The 16,965-nt window shown below is 42.7% G+C and overlaps 1 protein-coding gene across 1 annotated transcript; it reads left to right on the plus strand.

Moving 5' to 3' along the window:
* Positions 1-1,633: 1,633 nt before the first annotated feature.
* Positions 1,634-8,001, plus strand: KPNA2 (karyopherin subunit alpha 2). Its single transcript, XM_056326819.1, has 11 exons — positions 1,634-1,733; positions 2,510-2,626; positions 2,726-2,863; positions 3,283-3,371; positions 4,195-4,463; positions 5,595-5,689; positions 5,788-6,051; positions 6,643-6,876; positions 6,958-7,140; positions 7,249-7,398; positions 7,508-8,001. The coding sequence occupies exons 2-11, from the start codon at positions 2,552-2,554 to the stop codon at positions 7,598-7,600; spliced, it is 1,590 nt and encodes a 529-aa protein (XP_056182794.1). The 5' UTR covers positions 1,634-1,733; positions 2,510-2,551; the 3' UTR covers positions 7,601-8,001.
* The last annotated feature ends 8,964 nt before the right edge of the window (positions 8,002-16,965 follow it).

Below are 16,965 nucleotides of genomic sequence, written 5' to 3' on the forward strand. Positions count from 1 at the left end.
TCCCGCGCGGCGGCCGTTGGCTGCCCCTTCCGCACGTGCGCCCGCAGGGGACCCGCCGCGGGCCACAGCCGCCATGTCCCGGCGACTCTCGCCTCCCAACGCTTCCCCTCCCGGCGGGGGCTGCGTGCTCCCGCGCTGCTCTGCCGTGAGCTGCCCCCTGTCCCGCCGGCTCCACGTTCAGCTTCCTCCCCTCGCTGGTCTTCCTCCCCTGGCGGCCCTTTCTTCCTGCTGCCGCCCTCCGCTGTCCGCATTACCCGTGCGCCCACCGCCGTCCAGCCTCCCACCACCTCTGTCGCTTTCCTGTATTGATAACTGCCCTTCAAGCTGCGAGGGCTCCTTCACTGCCCAAGACATGTTCACCCCTTACCGGCCTGCAACACCTCGTACACAGCCACCTCGAGTTCCCAAGCCACTGACAGCCCTCTCCTTGCCCTGGAACCCCTGCACACTCCCCTTCGTCCAGGTTATTCTGCTCCAGACCACCCACTCCAGCAATTTATGGCCCGGCGGACTTGCTTCACACTAGCCCTCTGATCTTTCCACACACCAGGTGTTTTACCTCGATTTCTACTTTTGAGCTGCCTTTTTTTTTTCTGTCAAACTAGTCCTTTACAGTATCTCCATTTGTGACTGATGTGCTTTCTCTTCTCTTGACTTCCCTGTTCTCTTGTATGTTTCTGTGATTTTTATTTTTTTACAAAGCTCGGATCTGTAAGGCCCCAAAACAGCTATGTAAAATGTCACCGGTAATTCCTCCTCCTCTGTATCCACCTTTGTCAACCACTGTGTGCCTCTACAGATCAGTATAAATGTTTTAATGTAATGGGTTTAACACAGAGATACATCTGTGTGCATCTCTGACGAAGCTTCTCTACCCTGAATTGTACGTTTTAGGTGTTGAAATGCCAGTGCTGCTGGCAGAGTCACGTTTTCCCCCTAGATTTTATGGTTTGAATTGCATCTCCTGTGGAATGGCATTCTTTTGTATTCCGTCCCTCATAAATAGGCCAAACCCATCCAAAACAATCCCAGATCTGCCCATTTTCTGGGCATGTCACAAGGGTAGGCATTATTTTTTTTTGTTATTCTGTATGATTTAGTTTTGATCTGACTTGATTGCTGTTGAACTGCTTTTGATTGCAATCTCGTATCCCGTTTTCTTTAAATTCCTGTGCCCCAAGTGCCTAGGAGACAGCACAGGGAGTCTCAGGAAAAGCCTGCGGTGACCTGACGGTTACTGAGGTAGAATTTAGACTGCCTGTGAGGAAACGGCACTGCCGCAAGCCGCTCAGAGCCTGGAAACCTCCCTGTTGCCACCTCACGCACGGGTGCAACACCCCCGGCCGCCCCACCGCGCTCCCCGGGCGGCCCCGGCGGAGCTGGCCCCGGTACAACTACAAATCCCGGCATGCCATGCGCCGGCGAGCGCCGCGGCCTGCCCGCCACGGCCGCCGCGCGTTGCATGCCGGGAGTTGTAGTGTTGGGGCGGGGACGGGCGGTGGAATGCGTGACGTCTGGCCTGCTCTTGCGGGAGCGCCGTGGTGATTGGTTGTCCTTCATCGCGAGACGAAGAAGCATTTCAAACCGGCCAATCAGAAGGTTGCTATGGCTCGAACTGGCCAATGGCAGGGCGAGGGCGCGGGAAATTTAAATCCCGCCTGGAGCGGCCGGGGGTAGTGGCAGCGTGCTCGGAGGAGCGGTGCGGCGGCTGGCGTGCGGAGCCCGCGGTGGAGGTGCCCGGCTGCGGGAGGGGCTGGGGGCCTGCGGCAGGGAGGGGCCGGGTGCGGGACAGCGGGGGTGCGGGCCGTGCGCTGGCCTGTCAGAAGGGACGGGGCTTTGTCGGCGGCAGTCCCTATGGGGGGGTCCCTCTGGAGCCTTTCGGGTCTCCGCGGTCACAGGCTGCTGCCTGGAGTAGGGCTGGTGGGGCTGGCGTGTTCTGGAGTGGGCTGGGTGTTTCGCTGCACCGTGGCCGAAATGAAGCCGGTCTTTACGCGGTGGGTCACCCTGGAGCCGACCAAGGTGCAGGAGCCTGTCTCGTTACCAGTGTAGCTGCCTCCACATGCTGCTGGTTGTGCCGGCACAGCAATCCCTCCCGGGGCGGGGGGGGCTTCGCCAGTGAGTGATCTTGCCCTTCCATCAAAAGGGGTCGGGCTGTGGCTGGACGGGGTGCCTGTGCAATATCGGTATGTGACACAGCGAAAAAACTACTTAAGTGTGTGCAGTATGGGCGGAAAGATCAGTCTTGCTCCTTAAAACGACGACGCAGATGATGCGGCTGGAAGTGTTTTAAAACAATGTATATGTGTCTAATGCTTTTGTGTTAATGCTAGAGCCTGCTGTAACATCCAGGTGTTTAAAGACACAGTTGTTACCTTATTAGCATCTTTGATCGAGTCAGAGGCTGTTACTGTATCTAATATAGACAAGTGTTTCCCATTCTCGAGTACTGATCTCAGTTTTTAAATTTAACTTTTGTGGAGTAAACTCTGTTCATTTGCTCTATTTTCAGGCTTGGTTTTCTCCGTTTCCTCTCAAAAATCTAACAAGCAAGATGTCTGTAAATGAGAATGCCAATACAGCAGCAGCTCGATTGAACAGATTCAAGAACAAAGGAAAAGATACTACAGTGAGTATTTTGATGCAATTATTACTTTAGCCATAATCTCTTTTAACTATGAGTTGTAAAAGCCCAAGAACTTAAAATGAGTGTTTGTATATCCTCCAGGAAATGAGAAGGCGGCGTATTGAAGTCAATGTAGAACTGAGGAAAGCTAAGAAAGATGATCAGATGCTTAAAAGAAGAAATGTTAGCACTTTACCAGATGATGCTACTTCTCCCCTTCAGGAAAACAGGAGCAATCAGGTAAGTAGGTACCCAGCACAGGCGCATGTGGATGTCTTGCAATATAAGCTCATGCAGCCACGCTAGTTTGCATCCTTTCATGTGTGGGACGCAGCATTACTACGTTTACATCACCAGCTTAAGTCTGTACTACTGACTGTAACAGACACAACACCTTTAAGACTTAGTTTAGCTGGTTGTGTTTAAGCCTAGTGTAACAGTGGTGTAAAGTGCTTGAACAAAAAGCTTTCAGTAGTTCAGATAACTGTAGATAAAGCTGTAACTGATGAGGTTTTAGAGTATCACTTACTGATATAATCTTTTAATAAAGGAAGTGGTTGTAAACTGGGGTCTATTCACAGTATTATATAGAAGGCCTTTTGGTCATGAAGACACATGCCTCTCCCAACAAAGCATACATGTAACTTCTTATTGTGCAGGTTTTGGCACACTGGTCAGTTGAAGAAATAGTCAAAGGAGTTAATAGTAATAATATGGAGCTTCAGCTACAGGCTACTCAAGCTGCCAGGTAAGGAGTTCAGAGGTAATAAATTCAGCTGTGCAAGCCAGTAACTGGGCAAGGTAAAACAATTATGAACCTAAGCAGCTGCTTATGGCAGCAGCTATGGCTTTTACCAGACAGTATTTCAACAAACACCTGAGTCAACCTTAGATACAATGCTTAGGTGCATTTAACCTAGTCATAATTTTATCAAAATCATGTGGATTTTGAATATCTGAAGGGCCTGAACATTATACTAGAAGTAGTAATTCTTTCTAGTGGTTTCAGGGTGGCAAAACAAACAGTAGTCCATCTTAGAGTCGTAGGAGTGATAACAAATCCTTTGTTAAAGCAAAACAAATCTCTTTAAACTGTATTAACATGACTACAATATTTGAGTGCAGTGATCTACCTTAAAATAATGTGAACAGCAAGATGTCTGGGGTTAGAACTATGCCAAGTTTCATTTCTCTTTCCAATTCTAAAATCTCCTTTAGCAAGCTTGTATATTGCTGCTGTGCTGCTTCTGGCAGTCAGTAACCTCTCTCTGCTGAGAAACCTCTAGCAATTCAGATAAATTATGACTCTTGCAGGTCTACTTTATTTCCGAGTCTGAACGGCAGAACCTCTTGCACAGTGAAGACATGCCAAAACCAAAGTTAACAGAGGTTTAGGAAGCCTAGTGTTCAGCTTGTCTGTATTTCTCCTTCATGTCGCATTGCCTTAATGTTCAGAGAAAGCAATGCAATGTTAAACCTTTCTCTTTGTAAATAGGGATCTGTTTAGATTGTTCAATCTGTTTAGATCTCTGCAGGCAAAACCAATGCTTTCTGTTTGTATTTCTCCTTAGGAAACTCCTCTCAAGAGAGAAGCAGCCCCCAATAGACCACATAATTCGGGCTGGTTTGATTCCAAAGTTTGTCTCCTTCTTGGGCAGAGCAGACTGTAGTCCTATTCAGTTTGAATCTGCCTGGGCACTTACCAACATTGCTTCTGGCACGTCAGAACAAACGAAGGCAGTAGTAGATGGAGGGGCTATTCCAGCCTTTATTTCGCTGCTGGCCTCCCCCCACGCTCACATCAGTGAACAGGCTGTGTGGGCACTAGGAAATATTGCAGGTATGTCAATATGCTACACAACTGTTTCAGACCTTTTCCCGTATTTAAAATAGGAGGATGTTATGACGGACATGTCATGCAGCTCGCTGAGCTTCTGGTGAGCTCTGCCTTAATGGTTTTCAAGTAAAGACATGTTCTGCAATGTAGAGTATGCTACAGACAGGTCTTTATCTTCAGACCTGGTATGAGATGTTTCATGCTACACCTGGCAACCTGTGGATTGCTTCTGTGTTACGGTTCAGTTCTGATACTGCTATATATATATAATCATGCTACCACATAGGGCCTTTTCACATACCTCACTTGATGTTTTTGTGACTCTATCAGTGAGCTCTGCTCTGTATGTTGGCTTGGGGGGTAGAGGGGGGAGGAGCAGATGGCTTCCCTAATTGTAAGTGATGGCTGATATTCCTTGCTTTGAAACAGCTACTTACTGGTGTGAAAGTACTATATAATGAAGCTTCTCATGCACCTTTCAAGATTACTTGATCTGCCAGTGTTGGATCCCATTCTTAAAAATATTCTGGTCAAAATTCATATATAGTTAATACTGTACTTGCTGTTTTGTCATGGTTTCCAACAGCTGTGCCTTACAGAGAATAGAGAATCTTCATGTAAAGAAAATCGGCTCAAGAAAAGCCTTGTTTGGTTGGAGTTTTCTTAAACCTTTAGAGTGTTTTCCAAACTCCTTTATAAGGGCTTTTTGTACCTTGCAATAGGAGGACTCGGGCAGACTTCGACATTCCGTCAGCATTACACTATAGAACCCAGTCACGCAACCAGTGACTATAATGTATTTGAAGTCCCATATTATGGGAAGAGCTCTGTTCTAGTGGTAGGGTTTCAAAGCAACATACAAGTCCCTGCTTACTTATGAACTCCTAAGAAAAGCTGTATAGAAAACATATGCTGAATTACCTCTTTTTCCAACAGAAAAATTAAGCTCAGTGGCTTGATTAGAAAAACACATGCTTGTCATATGACTTCACAGTGTCAGTAGTCCTTTTGTCCTCTTATTTTCTTTAGCCCTTCTTAAGCAGTAGAAGACTTCATACTCTAACACATAATGATTCTGTATGCACATGTCCTTCTTCTCTGGTCTTCACCTGACTATTTATCTCATTTTCTCAGGGGATGGCTCTACCTATAGAGATCTGGTTATTAAATTTGGTGCAATTGAGCCGCTGCTGAGTCTACTAGCTGTTCCTGATCTCTCTTCTCTGGCTGTAAGTGTGCAATATGATTCAAGTTACAATTACTAGTAAGTGAGTGAAAGTGCTCAACTAACTAAACAGTTGCTAACCATTTATTTCAACTCTTGCAGTCTGGGTATTTACGCAATGTTACCTGGACCCTCTCAAACCTCTGTCGCAATAAGAATCCTGCACCACCCATAGAAGCTATTGAGCAGATTCTTCCAAGTCTTGTTCGGCTCTTGCACCATGATGATCCTGAGGTGTTAGCAGACACATGCTGGGCACTTTCCTACCTAACAGATGGTTCCAATGACAGGATAGAAGTTGTAGTGAAAACTGGATTGGTGCCACAACTTGTGAAACTCCTGGGATGTAGTGAACTGCCAATAATGGTAAGCTATCAGACATGCAGGTTGCTGTTGGAGTCATGAATAAAAATGCAGTTAGAGCAGTGTCCATGTAACTGGTTCTTCCCACACATAAATCAGACGCTTGTTCTAGGTTTTGCATAGGTAAGGCTTGAGCTTCTATCCTGGTGGAGATTGCCCCACATGTGACAGTCAACAGCAGTAATCTATCAGGATTTTACATAATCATTGTATTTAACACACAGGCCAGCACAACAGGTCAACACCCTTTTAAAAGCAAGCTTTAACTCTAAACTGCTGTTGCAAATCTAAATTCAAAGGACAGTGTTTAGAAATGGCTTTTGCACATATTATAATTTTAGTATAATAAAACTGCATTAGTACTTATGACAGAGCTTAGGAAAACTGTCTGAGTAGTTTGCAGATTAGCCTTGGAAAGTGTGCAGCCTTAGCATGCTTAATGTCTGCATATGTAATGCTAACAAGGAGCTTAAAACTCATCATGCTGTTAACTGGGAAGGGTACAGTGAAAGGGCATCAAGTATGGCTGTATGTGTTCAAACACAGATTACATTATATCAGTTTTCCTAAGTACTATTTTTGTGTTTATTTCAGACTCCTTCATTAAGAGCCATAGGGAATATTGTCACTGGTACTGATGAGCAGACACAGATTGTTATCGACTCAGGAGCACTATCTGTCTTTCCAAGTCTCCTTTCTCATCACAAAAACAACATTCAGAAAGAAGCAGCGTGGACCATGTCCAACATCACTGCTGGGCGTCAGGATCAGATTCAGCAAGTTGTAGACCATGGTCTTGTGCCTTATCTCATTGGTATTCTGAGGAAGGTAAACAAACTATATTTACTATGTCGAGGCTTCTGTTATTACTGCTATCTGTGTTCAAATACCCTGCTCTTGCTTTCACAGGGGGATTTCAAATCTCAAAAGGAAGCTGTGTGGGCTGTGACTAACTACACAAGTGGTGGAACAATTGACCAAATCATATATCTGGTTCAGGCTGGTGTTGTTGAACCCCTGCTGAATCTCCTCTCAGCTAAAGACAGCAAAACTGTGCTAGTTATCCTGGATGCTATTTCGAATATCTTCCTGGTATGTGGATGTGGTATGCCTGATCACTGCCCAAGCTGTTGCTAATGGTTGTGCAGTAGAAAGATGCATGGCATCAACCTGAGGCTATTCCATGCTTGTCTCTTGCAGGCTGCTGAGAAGATTCATGAGACTGAAAAACTTTGCCTCATGATTGAGGAGTGTGGAGGTCTAGACAAAATTGAAGCTCTCCAGTCACATGAAAATGAACAAGTGTACAAAGCCTCATCCACCCTGATTGAGAAATATTTCTCAGCAGAAGTAAGTGGCTGCAGGATGACTTTTTTTTTCTACTTAGTTTTCTATTCTAGCACTGACTACTAGGTTAAAATGCCACTGCTCTTTCAAAACTCTTTCCTTTTTCTTCTAGGAGGAGGAAGACCAAAATGTTGTACCAGAATCTACTGCTGCTAGTTACACTTTCCAAATACAGGGCAATACTCCAGATACTTTCAACTTCTAGACCTTGCATATACTGTCACCACCTGCAAGTTGTTTGGCTAACAAATGACTGCCACCTCTGTCTTAATAGTTCTGTTTTTACTGGTTTTTTGTGACCTGTAGCACTTTGCTCAACTGAAACATACTTGAACAGTTCAAAACTGTACATATGATTTCTGAACTGTAATATTTCCTGGGTATATTTGTAAATACTTCTTCTCTTTCTGGTTCTTACTGTCCCTGTCAAGGATAAGAATGCAAGTGGGAAATACAAGCTTCTTGCAAAGAATGAGCCACTACTCTGCAAACCTCTTCAATGACCTATTATATTCTATACAACCTATTGCTGTAATCGATACTCTGAGCAGGCTTTTAAAGAGGGTTTTTATTTGAAGTTGAATAAAGTGATATTAATACAACAAATTGAACTGTCAATTGCTCTCTTAGTGGCTGATATGGTAAGTATAATCAGAAATGTACAGTGGCAAGAATGCAGGTCTAAGCCAGGAGAGATTTCATTCTAAAGATGATGGTCTTAGAACAGCTTGGTCACCCCAAGCTCTGACTTCTGCATATAGCAGCCTTCTGTTACTGCAGAACAAATAGATTTTCTGCTTCTCTCCAGCTACTCTTGCAGAAATCATCCTAGCCTGAGTGAAGCTAGCTTCTGTCTTTTAGAGAAATATTTGAAGACTATAGTAGCACTAATTAACTGCAAGTAATAGTGTAGAGGGAGGGGTAAGTACAGCAGTTAACCAATTGTATGTTTAGGTAGCCTTAGCACAGAGCATAGGAGATGGTTTGAAGCAGTTGCCTGCTAATGAGCAAAAAGGGAGGCCTTGCTTTAGAAGCTATTGTCCCTTTACTTCTGAAAATCATTTCTTATAGCAACCTGCTCTGTCCTCTAAAGGTGGTTGTGCAGGACAGGGTTGGAGTGGGGAGGTGGGTAGTGGATGTGAGGAAGAATTGTAGTCCTGTTTTCCAGCTTTGGAAAAAGCTGGATTGAGGCACTTCATTTACTGGGAGCTCACATGAGTCAATGTGTCTGAATAATGGTATTGATTCAGCTCTGAGCTTCTCCAGATCTTATGATGGTACAGGAGAGGTCAGCTTTTCATGGCTAGATTGTTCATTAGTATGCCTTATATCTGAAACAGTATGTCACTTCAGTTTAGTAATAAAAGGTAGTGGGGAAATCTAATGCATAGGTGATTCTCCTGGAGATCCCATAAGCTTTGCTGCTGCCTTTGTGGGAGAGGGGAATAAAAAAACCCTCAAACAAATAAATAACCCCCCCTTGTGTTATAAGTGAACCAGATGAAAGAACCTTGTTTGGTCTTGTGCGTTAGTCTTGTGTGCTTCCAAGTCTGTTTTAAAGTGCATATGCATCTATGGGTGTAACTTTAAATTATTTGTTAGAGTACCTGATCTCAAAAGGATTGTCTTTCTAAGTCTAGATTACCATTCTTATATACTGCTAATGAGGACCTCTTCAAATGAGTTGCTGCTACTGTAGCAGATGTTGCTCTCACTTGCATTATTGTGGTGCAAGTCTACTATTTTGTCTGATTGCAAAAATCACACCCTCCCTAACAGGAGGCTGATGACTACATGTATACCCCCAGGACTTCTCTGTGCAAGCCACTTGTTTGGATCTTGGGTACTGTTGCATAGTGATAAGGTTATAAAAGGTAGCAGGTAATTTATGTCTACATCCATTATTTTTTTTTAAAGGTTAGCAGCAATGGTGTTTCCTGCAGAGCAGTCACTTGTGAACTCTGCCAGCCTAAGAACCTCTGCTGGGCTATTGAAGCCATGTGAGTTCCTCCAGCCAGCTCCAAACCTGGCCTCAGAGACACTTGCACCATGGTCACTGGTGTAGCACCTGGGGGCTGCAGATTTTTACCTGTCATGAAAGATACTGTCTTTTAAAAAAACAGTTTTCCTGAACTGATTAATGGTGACTCTTGCCTGTACCACTTTTAACTATTTTTCTTTACCCCAAAACAAAGTTGCAGCAAGTAATAAGCTTCACTATAGGAGTCTTTCAAGGCAAATAGACCAATGGCTTTTGTAACCCTGTTGCATCTTATGCTTGATAAGTTAATGTCGGTGTTACTAACCTGTCTCTGTCCCTGTGCTGCCAGAGACTGAACAGTGGCTGCGGCATGTTCCCAGCCCTGCTTGCCTTCTGTACTTATGGAGAGACTGCAGGTGGCACCCAGCACCTGCCGAAGAAGCTGTAGATGGTGCCAGATTGTGGAGCAGAACGCAAGTCTAACACCACAGACACCGCAACACCCTTGGGACTAGATCCTGGTATTATCTTAGCAGTACCCATGCAAAGTAGAAAGAACCATCTGCCTCGCAATGCCAAAGCCTTTAATGTTCTGGGGAAAAAACCCCAACCAAATAGGCCTTTTATGTATCTGCAGGGAAGTCTCACGTTGCTTTGTTGTCAAACCTCCACCTTTGACTTAAAAGCTTAGTTACAAATTCATGATTTTCTGTGTAACCATCTGTAGCAACTGAAAGAATTGACCTATATAAAAGCAATTATGCAAAGTCAGCTTTCATAAATCATTGCTTCCACATACTTTATATTTGTGGGTTTATAAGGGCAATGACTTATGAAACATATTTCAGAATTCTTGAGTAATTTTGGTTTTCCAATTCTGTGAAGTATCACATCTTCCCATAGAGGGTGCTACAGGCAGCCTCACACTCTCCTTTGCCTCTAAGATGTTGATGTGGAGTTTCATCCAGCCTGGACCACTCGGGTATGATGATGTACTTTATTTTTCTGTTAAGAAAACACTGAGATAAAATCCCTCGGGGCACCTCTTGTAGTTGCAGAAAACATCTACATGCTGATTTCGAAGTGTTTAGCTAGATATTGAATATGAGGCATAATCTTTTGTAAGCGGCATGTTAAAGTACTGTTATAAAGCACAATGCCTTACTTTAATCTCTTTTTAGCATAAATGCAGTTAATTTGATTTTTCTATCTCTGTTTATAGCAAAGGGGATGAGAATATAGGACACTTCTTGAATAGTGCTATCTCTAATTTTTTTTCTCTGAAGTACTTGTTAAAGAACTATCTAATATATTGAGTTAATAATAGAACTCTGCAAATTTTTCTCTAGATGCCTGACAGCTCAGTGTCTTAATAATTAACTTTCTGGGGACTGAGACTTTGTTTTTATCCAAGAAAAATGTGTTCAGCCTATCCATCAATGAGCCCTGCTCTTGGCAGCATGTATTTCCACAAGCAACAGTCTACAGTGATTATGAGTAAGTGACTGGGGTGAGTCACTCCTTATTCTAAGAAAATGCAAACTATTTCTGAGGTTAGGATCACAGTCACCCATTAGGCTGTGTCTCTAGCTTAAAAAGGTGGTAGGAGCAAAAAGGGAGAGGAGAATTTTTATTGCTCCTGGTTCTTGGTTTGTTGGTTGGTCTTCTGGTTTTTGTTGCCCAGTCAGATTTAAGAGCTACCCTTCCTCATTTGGTAAATGCCCAAGTCAGGACAAGGGCTAGAATAAATGTCTGGTGGCCTATGTGTCAGGCTGCCAACCTCTCTGTGCTGAGAGCAACAATAACAGACCCCTGCTGACATAAACTGGCTTGGAATGCGGTTGTTGCTAACGCTGTTTTATCTGTGGAGTGATGGCAAGATTTCAGTCTCACATCTCGGCAAATGTAACCATCTCTGAAATTCTGATGCTGCCTGTGTGATTGCTTCTAGTTGCTGTTCCCAAAGATGCTAGGCTCTGAAAGAAGAGCAGAGGCTTTGCAGTCCTGTTGTTCAATAGCATGTCTGTTCATTTTCCACTACAGGAAGAATGGTTTAAAACTGTGGAAAAGCTAGAAATGGTTAAATTAGGAGAAATCTATTCTTAATTTCCCTGTGATTTAGACTGAAATATTCTTTGAAGTGAAGCTGCTTCCTGCTACTCTATACAGAATTATTTAAATTGCACAGAACTGCAGTGGTATATCAGCAAAAAGGAACAGCTGTAAGTCTACAGGAAGAGGAATTCACTAGCCAACAATATTTCACATGTCTCTCCTGTTTCTAAATCTATTTTACAGCAGAGCAAACTAAGATAGGAGAAAGTTATCCACAGATGTTCAGAAAGTAGCTGGCAGAATTAACCTGGAGCTTGGGAATCCTGATGTCCATTCCTCCTGGTGCCCATGGCACCTCTGGTCATGATTATCCTTTTGCTGAATATAGGATTATCCCAGCAGTGTTGAATCCCTCCTGTGATAAGGTACAACGTGACACTTAAGCATAGGTCTAAACTTCGGGAGTGCGTGCAATTTGGGGAAGATGTAGTGTTATTCAGAACAGAAGTAATTAATGAAGGTTAACTGTGACTGGTGATATTTGGCCACTAGAGGAAAATGTTGGGACTTTTCCCTTGAAACCTAATAGGAAACGCATTAACCCTTTGGTCTGGGTTAAACAGTTAAGCTTGACTCGCCTTCAGGTAAATGGGTTGGGAGAACCACAGAAGAGGGAATTAAGCGATCCCCCTTTAAGGCTGGGAGGCGTGTGCCCAACCCAGTTGCAAAGTTCAGGGGAAAAAAAGCATCCACAGGAACACTCAAGCTACGAGTGTGCAGCGCTGTTCATTGTGTTTGGAAAATGCTTCCTTAGTGATCCCCAGCATGGCACTGGTGTGAGTTGGGCAGACGTGCAGCATGTAGAGAGCTAAGAAAGAAATTACTTGCTGGGACTTTTGTAGCACTTCATATGGAATAAGGGTCACTGGATTCCAGTCCTGTTCCTGACTGCAGAGCACTGTCTGTCTCAGGCTGGCTCCAGGAAATGGACGCTCTTCCGCAGAAGCCAGAAGATTTCGTGGAAGAGCTGTGGCCTGTTTCCAGGTTGCAGTTCACCCACTGCCCTGGGGAGTGTCATTAGTGGGAGGGAAGTGAAGTTGGGATTTAAAGGGATGAGGAGAAGAGAGAAAAATTAAAGCAGGGTGGAGAAAAGGCCTGTTAATTCTTATTAGGCAGGACTTGCTTGGGCACATTAAAATGTTGTGCTAATCATTTAAATAAAGCAATGGGTCAAATCCAGAAGTAATGTATAAATCGTGCATCAGGAAGGGAGTTTCAATTGACTGACACACTAAAAGCAAAATTAATGGCACCGACTTCACTGCGGAAGAGGCTGGATTACACCTATGAGCTGTACAGAAGAGGCAGTATAACGAGGAAGCTTTCTACTTTATGTTGTATCTCTCTCAATTGGCATTGCAATGTCAAATGAAAACCATAGGGTCATCTTTTGAAGGTGTGATTTTTAATATATAAAAATATACATCTAGTGAAAAGCTGCCTAATTTGCTATCTGTAACAGTTTGTGTAGAGGTTCATAGTGGTAAAACAGCTATAATGCCAGGAGTGTGTAAAAATGCTCTGTGGGCATGTGGAAGATTGGAGGTACAAAGTTATCAGAAAATCTTGAACAATCTCCAAGGCGCATTTCCACCATCCAAATCACTTCATTTTTACCCACTATATGAAACAGATGTAAAAATAGCTCTTTCATCAGTGGATTGCTACACATATTTGGGCTGCAGAGGTTCAATTCTGTTCAAAGCAATACTGTGAAATCATTTGCAGAATGTCGCTGTTAATCAGAAGCAGCAATTTAATGTTACGTACCCATCTCTCCTCCCACCCCCAGCTCCCCTTCCCAATTCTGAGCAGGAAACGACACTTGGACGGAGCTCAGCGTACTAACTTTCTGGATAGACTCTCTAGGAATGAGGAGGGACTTGAATTCGCTCCATATGTCATTTCCTTTCCCCTAATGGCTAAAAAAAAAAAACCACCATTGCTGCAGCCTATATAACTTACAATAGAGAGAACATTACCAGTATAGGAAAATAAAGGCAGGGGGAGGGGACAGACAGGACATCCATGTTCCACTTCTGAAGAACTTCTTTGCAAAATTTGATTTGAATTAAGCAGGAATCTTTCTTCTGTGTAGAAGGATTGCTTTGTATAGCTTCTGAAATTAAAGCTATTACCCCATCTCTATTGAAGTGTATTCAACACCTGCAGCCAGACATGGATTAGAAAAAGAAAATACAAGCAGAGGTGGAATGGTAACAATTGTGTGAGATTTAAATTAAGTCAGAAAGGAAAAACGGAGGTGATTGAGGAAGGTTGACAACAGGGATGTAATAATTTCTAATAAAACCAGTTTTAATAGCAAATAATCCTAGCAATTACTTAAGAAAAACTAGAAGATAATGGCCCATTCCTGCAATAAGCATTTGTCCAGACTACCTTTAATGTTTTTTTTCTGTTCACTATAACCAATAGCATATGCAGATATCTTAACACTGGTGCAAAATAGAAAATTTGATCTGCTACATTGCACAGCAGATTTGCAGCTGTCAACAGAATTCAGTGTGCCATAGTTAACATGACCAAACCCCCATTTTAACTAAACGCAAAGCTCACTTCCTCATAGCCAGCCTACTGGATACTAGACTCACATTGAAATATATTTCAAGCAATATAATCCAAGTTTGTTAAATTTGTGGCAACCAAATTGTGCAAGGCACTTGGCAGAACAACCGGGATATGACATTTGCTCAAAAAAGCCTGAATTTTGCAGTCAGTGAATGAATACATATGCATAAAGGGGCTAGATGTATCTGCTTGCAGGATGATTGCATCTGGTTAGAGAACATATTGCCTGATTAGCCATATTGCCCCTGAATTCTACTGCTAAAAAGAAAAGAAAAAAACCCCAAACCTCCAGTTCTATTTTAAAGGGTTTCAAGAGTGGAATAAAGGAATGATTCAAGACACATGGTGACAGATTTTGCTTTAGGTTACTTTTAGCACTTCACTAGACCCACTAACCTACTTACATATCTGTGCTGTTCTTCTCTGGCATGCAACCTTGCTTTATAGTTGTTAGGATGAAATAATTTCAGAGATAACTTTATCTTAAATCCTCTCAAATCAATTTCACAGTGGAATGGTGGGTGATTCTGTTAAAAGAAAACATGAAAGAAGCTAGCGCAGACTGTGGATGGGTTAGGTATTTCTGCAGGTCAGAAGGTGTTAGGAATTGATAAAAAAAAGGATTGTTGTGCTTACTGAACCTGCAAATGCTTTTGTATCATGATTGATCTTATTTATGGATTTATTTTTCATGTAGTTTATAAATATCTACAGACTCGTTAACATAAAACAAAAACAGTGTGAGTGTAAGCAGTACGCATGTTTTAAGAAAGCTCATTCTGAACCTCAGTGGTTGCTTCCCTGTGACAGAAAGTAATCATCTTGTGGAGTTAAGGCTCTGTTAGCTCTTTTTGTCTTTCAGCCTGGCAGATTTAATTACCTGTAGGAGTACACGATGTTGTTACAATTTGATAAATCTCCTAGAATTAATCTGGTCTCTTGAATGGAAATCTTTGGAAGTAACTTGTATGAGACATGTGAAAATTCACTTGCTTGAAGAAACACGGAAAATCAGAACTACCCCGAGATGCTTGCTTTCTCTGCCAGCATTAGACGGGCAGAGGAGTCCGTTGCCAGCGTTGTTACCTATCCGTATCAGTGTTTGTCTCTGATATATACCCATGGTCCCTGTAACAGTTTGGAACACGATAAATTAGTCCTCTTGAAAACCTCATCTTAACCCCTGGCATGTGGAATTCTGTGAAGCTAAAACCATGATGTTTTAATCCCTAAATATCTAGATAAGTAAGGATGGCAAATAAGAATGAGCTAATTATGCTAAAGTATTAAGGCTTATCAGCCAATGTTCTAGGGCTTTTTGGGAGTCAGGAAAGCATCTCTGCTTTCCTTGGCTGCATGAATGGAAGGTGCATCACAGAACATTTTTTACTTCTTCCAAAGCATTAAATAGTGGCTATGGCCCAAGCAGGATGTTAACTAGGTAAACAAAGAGATTGATTTAACATGGCAGCTACCTTCCCATGTATCACTGCTGATCAACAGTGTGTAAGGGGTGAATTTACAGCAGCAGGACTGAGTCAGCTTTTGGCATGACCGTCAGTGGCACCCTGCTCTCAGCATCAGTGTAATTAAGACTCAGGGAGACTTAGAATATAGGAGATTTTACAGCTCATCTTTTGCAGACAATAGAACTATTATTTCAGATCGATGCTGGGCCATGGGGGATAAGGAAGATTAGGGAAAGTTTGGTATTCCTTTAGTGGCTAAATAATATGGCTTGCTTAAATACAGTGCTGTATGTCAACTCCCTTAAATACTTGTTTGGGCTGACAGTCTTCCTAATAACACTTCATTTGTCTAAGCTGCATACCACTGGGACAAATACATGCTGTGTCAAGTTGAATCAGACAATATCTGGAGACAGATGTTGTAGTACGGTAGTAAAGTAAATTCTTGATACATGTCGCAAAGAGGAGACTGTTTCTAACCATCTTATTCTGTAAGGTCTTTTATGAACCTGTTTATATTGCCCAAAAAAAGCTAAGGATGAGATTCTACAGTTGTTTCATTCACAGAGCAACATGATAAAGTCCTGCTGCAGAGCAGTTGCATGATGGAACACATGGTTCTTCAGGAAACCTTAGTAATTTTAGTTGAGATACTTAGTGTGTAGCTCTCAAAGCACTTGACAAAGCCAGTCGTCCAAGAGTCTGGTAAAGAAACTATTATCAACAATACTCTATGGATAAATAAGTGGAAATGATGGAAGAATAAAGGAAATATTTTTCAGAATGAGACCTTTTTGGCTCAGGACTTTTGAAGACCTAATTTGTACTTTGAGTCAGCATTCCCATCGATGTTGAATGTAAGACAAATCAGGGAAAATATTTTAAGCCTGAGATACTTCATTATGCTTGAAGACTGAAGCTAGGCTCTGCCTTTTGTGCTGGGCTGTTAAAAATCCTATGCAAAGCCTGCCGTTGGGCTATGGGTTGTGAGGCACTGTACAGCACAGAATGATGTTGAGTTGAGCCAGACAGTGGGGCTGCAACATGGGTGTAATCTCTAATTTTTTGCCCAAGCACCAGGACATGGTTTCTTACAATAATTTACCTCTTTCAGAAAGTGAGTTTTAGGCTCTGGCTAGTAATAAAATGCAATGCAATACATCTATTTATTGTCTGTTCAATGCCTGTCTCTTTAAAATCTGCCCTTCCTCTTCTTCCTCTAAAGTGGCATTAGGATAGTGCTGTCCTGCAGGACATGAGGAAGAAGTAACATGGCTAAAGAACTGCACAGAGTATCTGTGCATCAGTTACTGATCTGTTCTGGATGGATGGACTTAAAGTTATCTTAGTGACTAACCACTGGAAAATCCTGTGATATGGGAGCTCATGCATTTTTTTGTAGCCACAGCTGCAGTC

This window comes from Falco biarmicus, chromosome 1 (assembly GCF_023638135.1).
Source record: "Falco biarmicus isolate bFalBia1 chromosome 1, bFalBia1.pri, whole genome shotgun sequence".
NCBI lineage: Eukaryota > Metazoa > Chordata > Aves > Falconiformes > Falconidae > Falco > Falco biarmicus.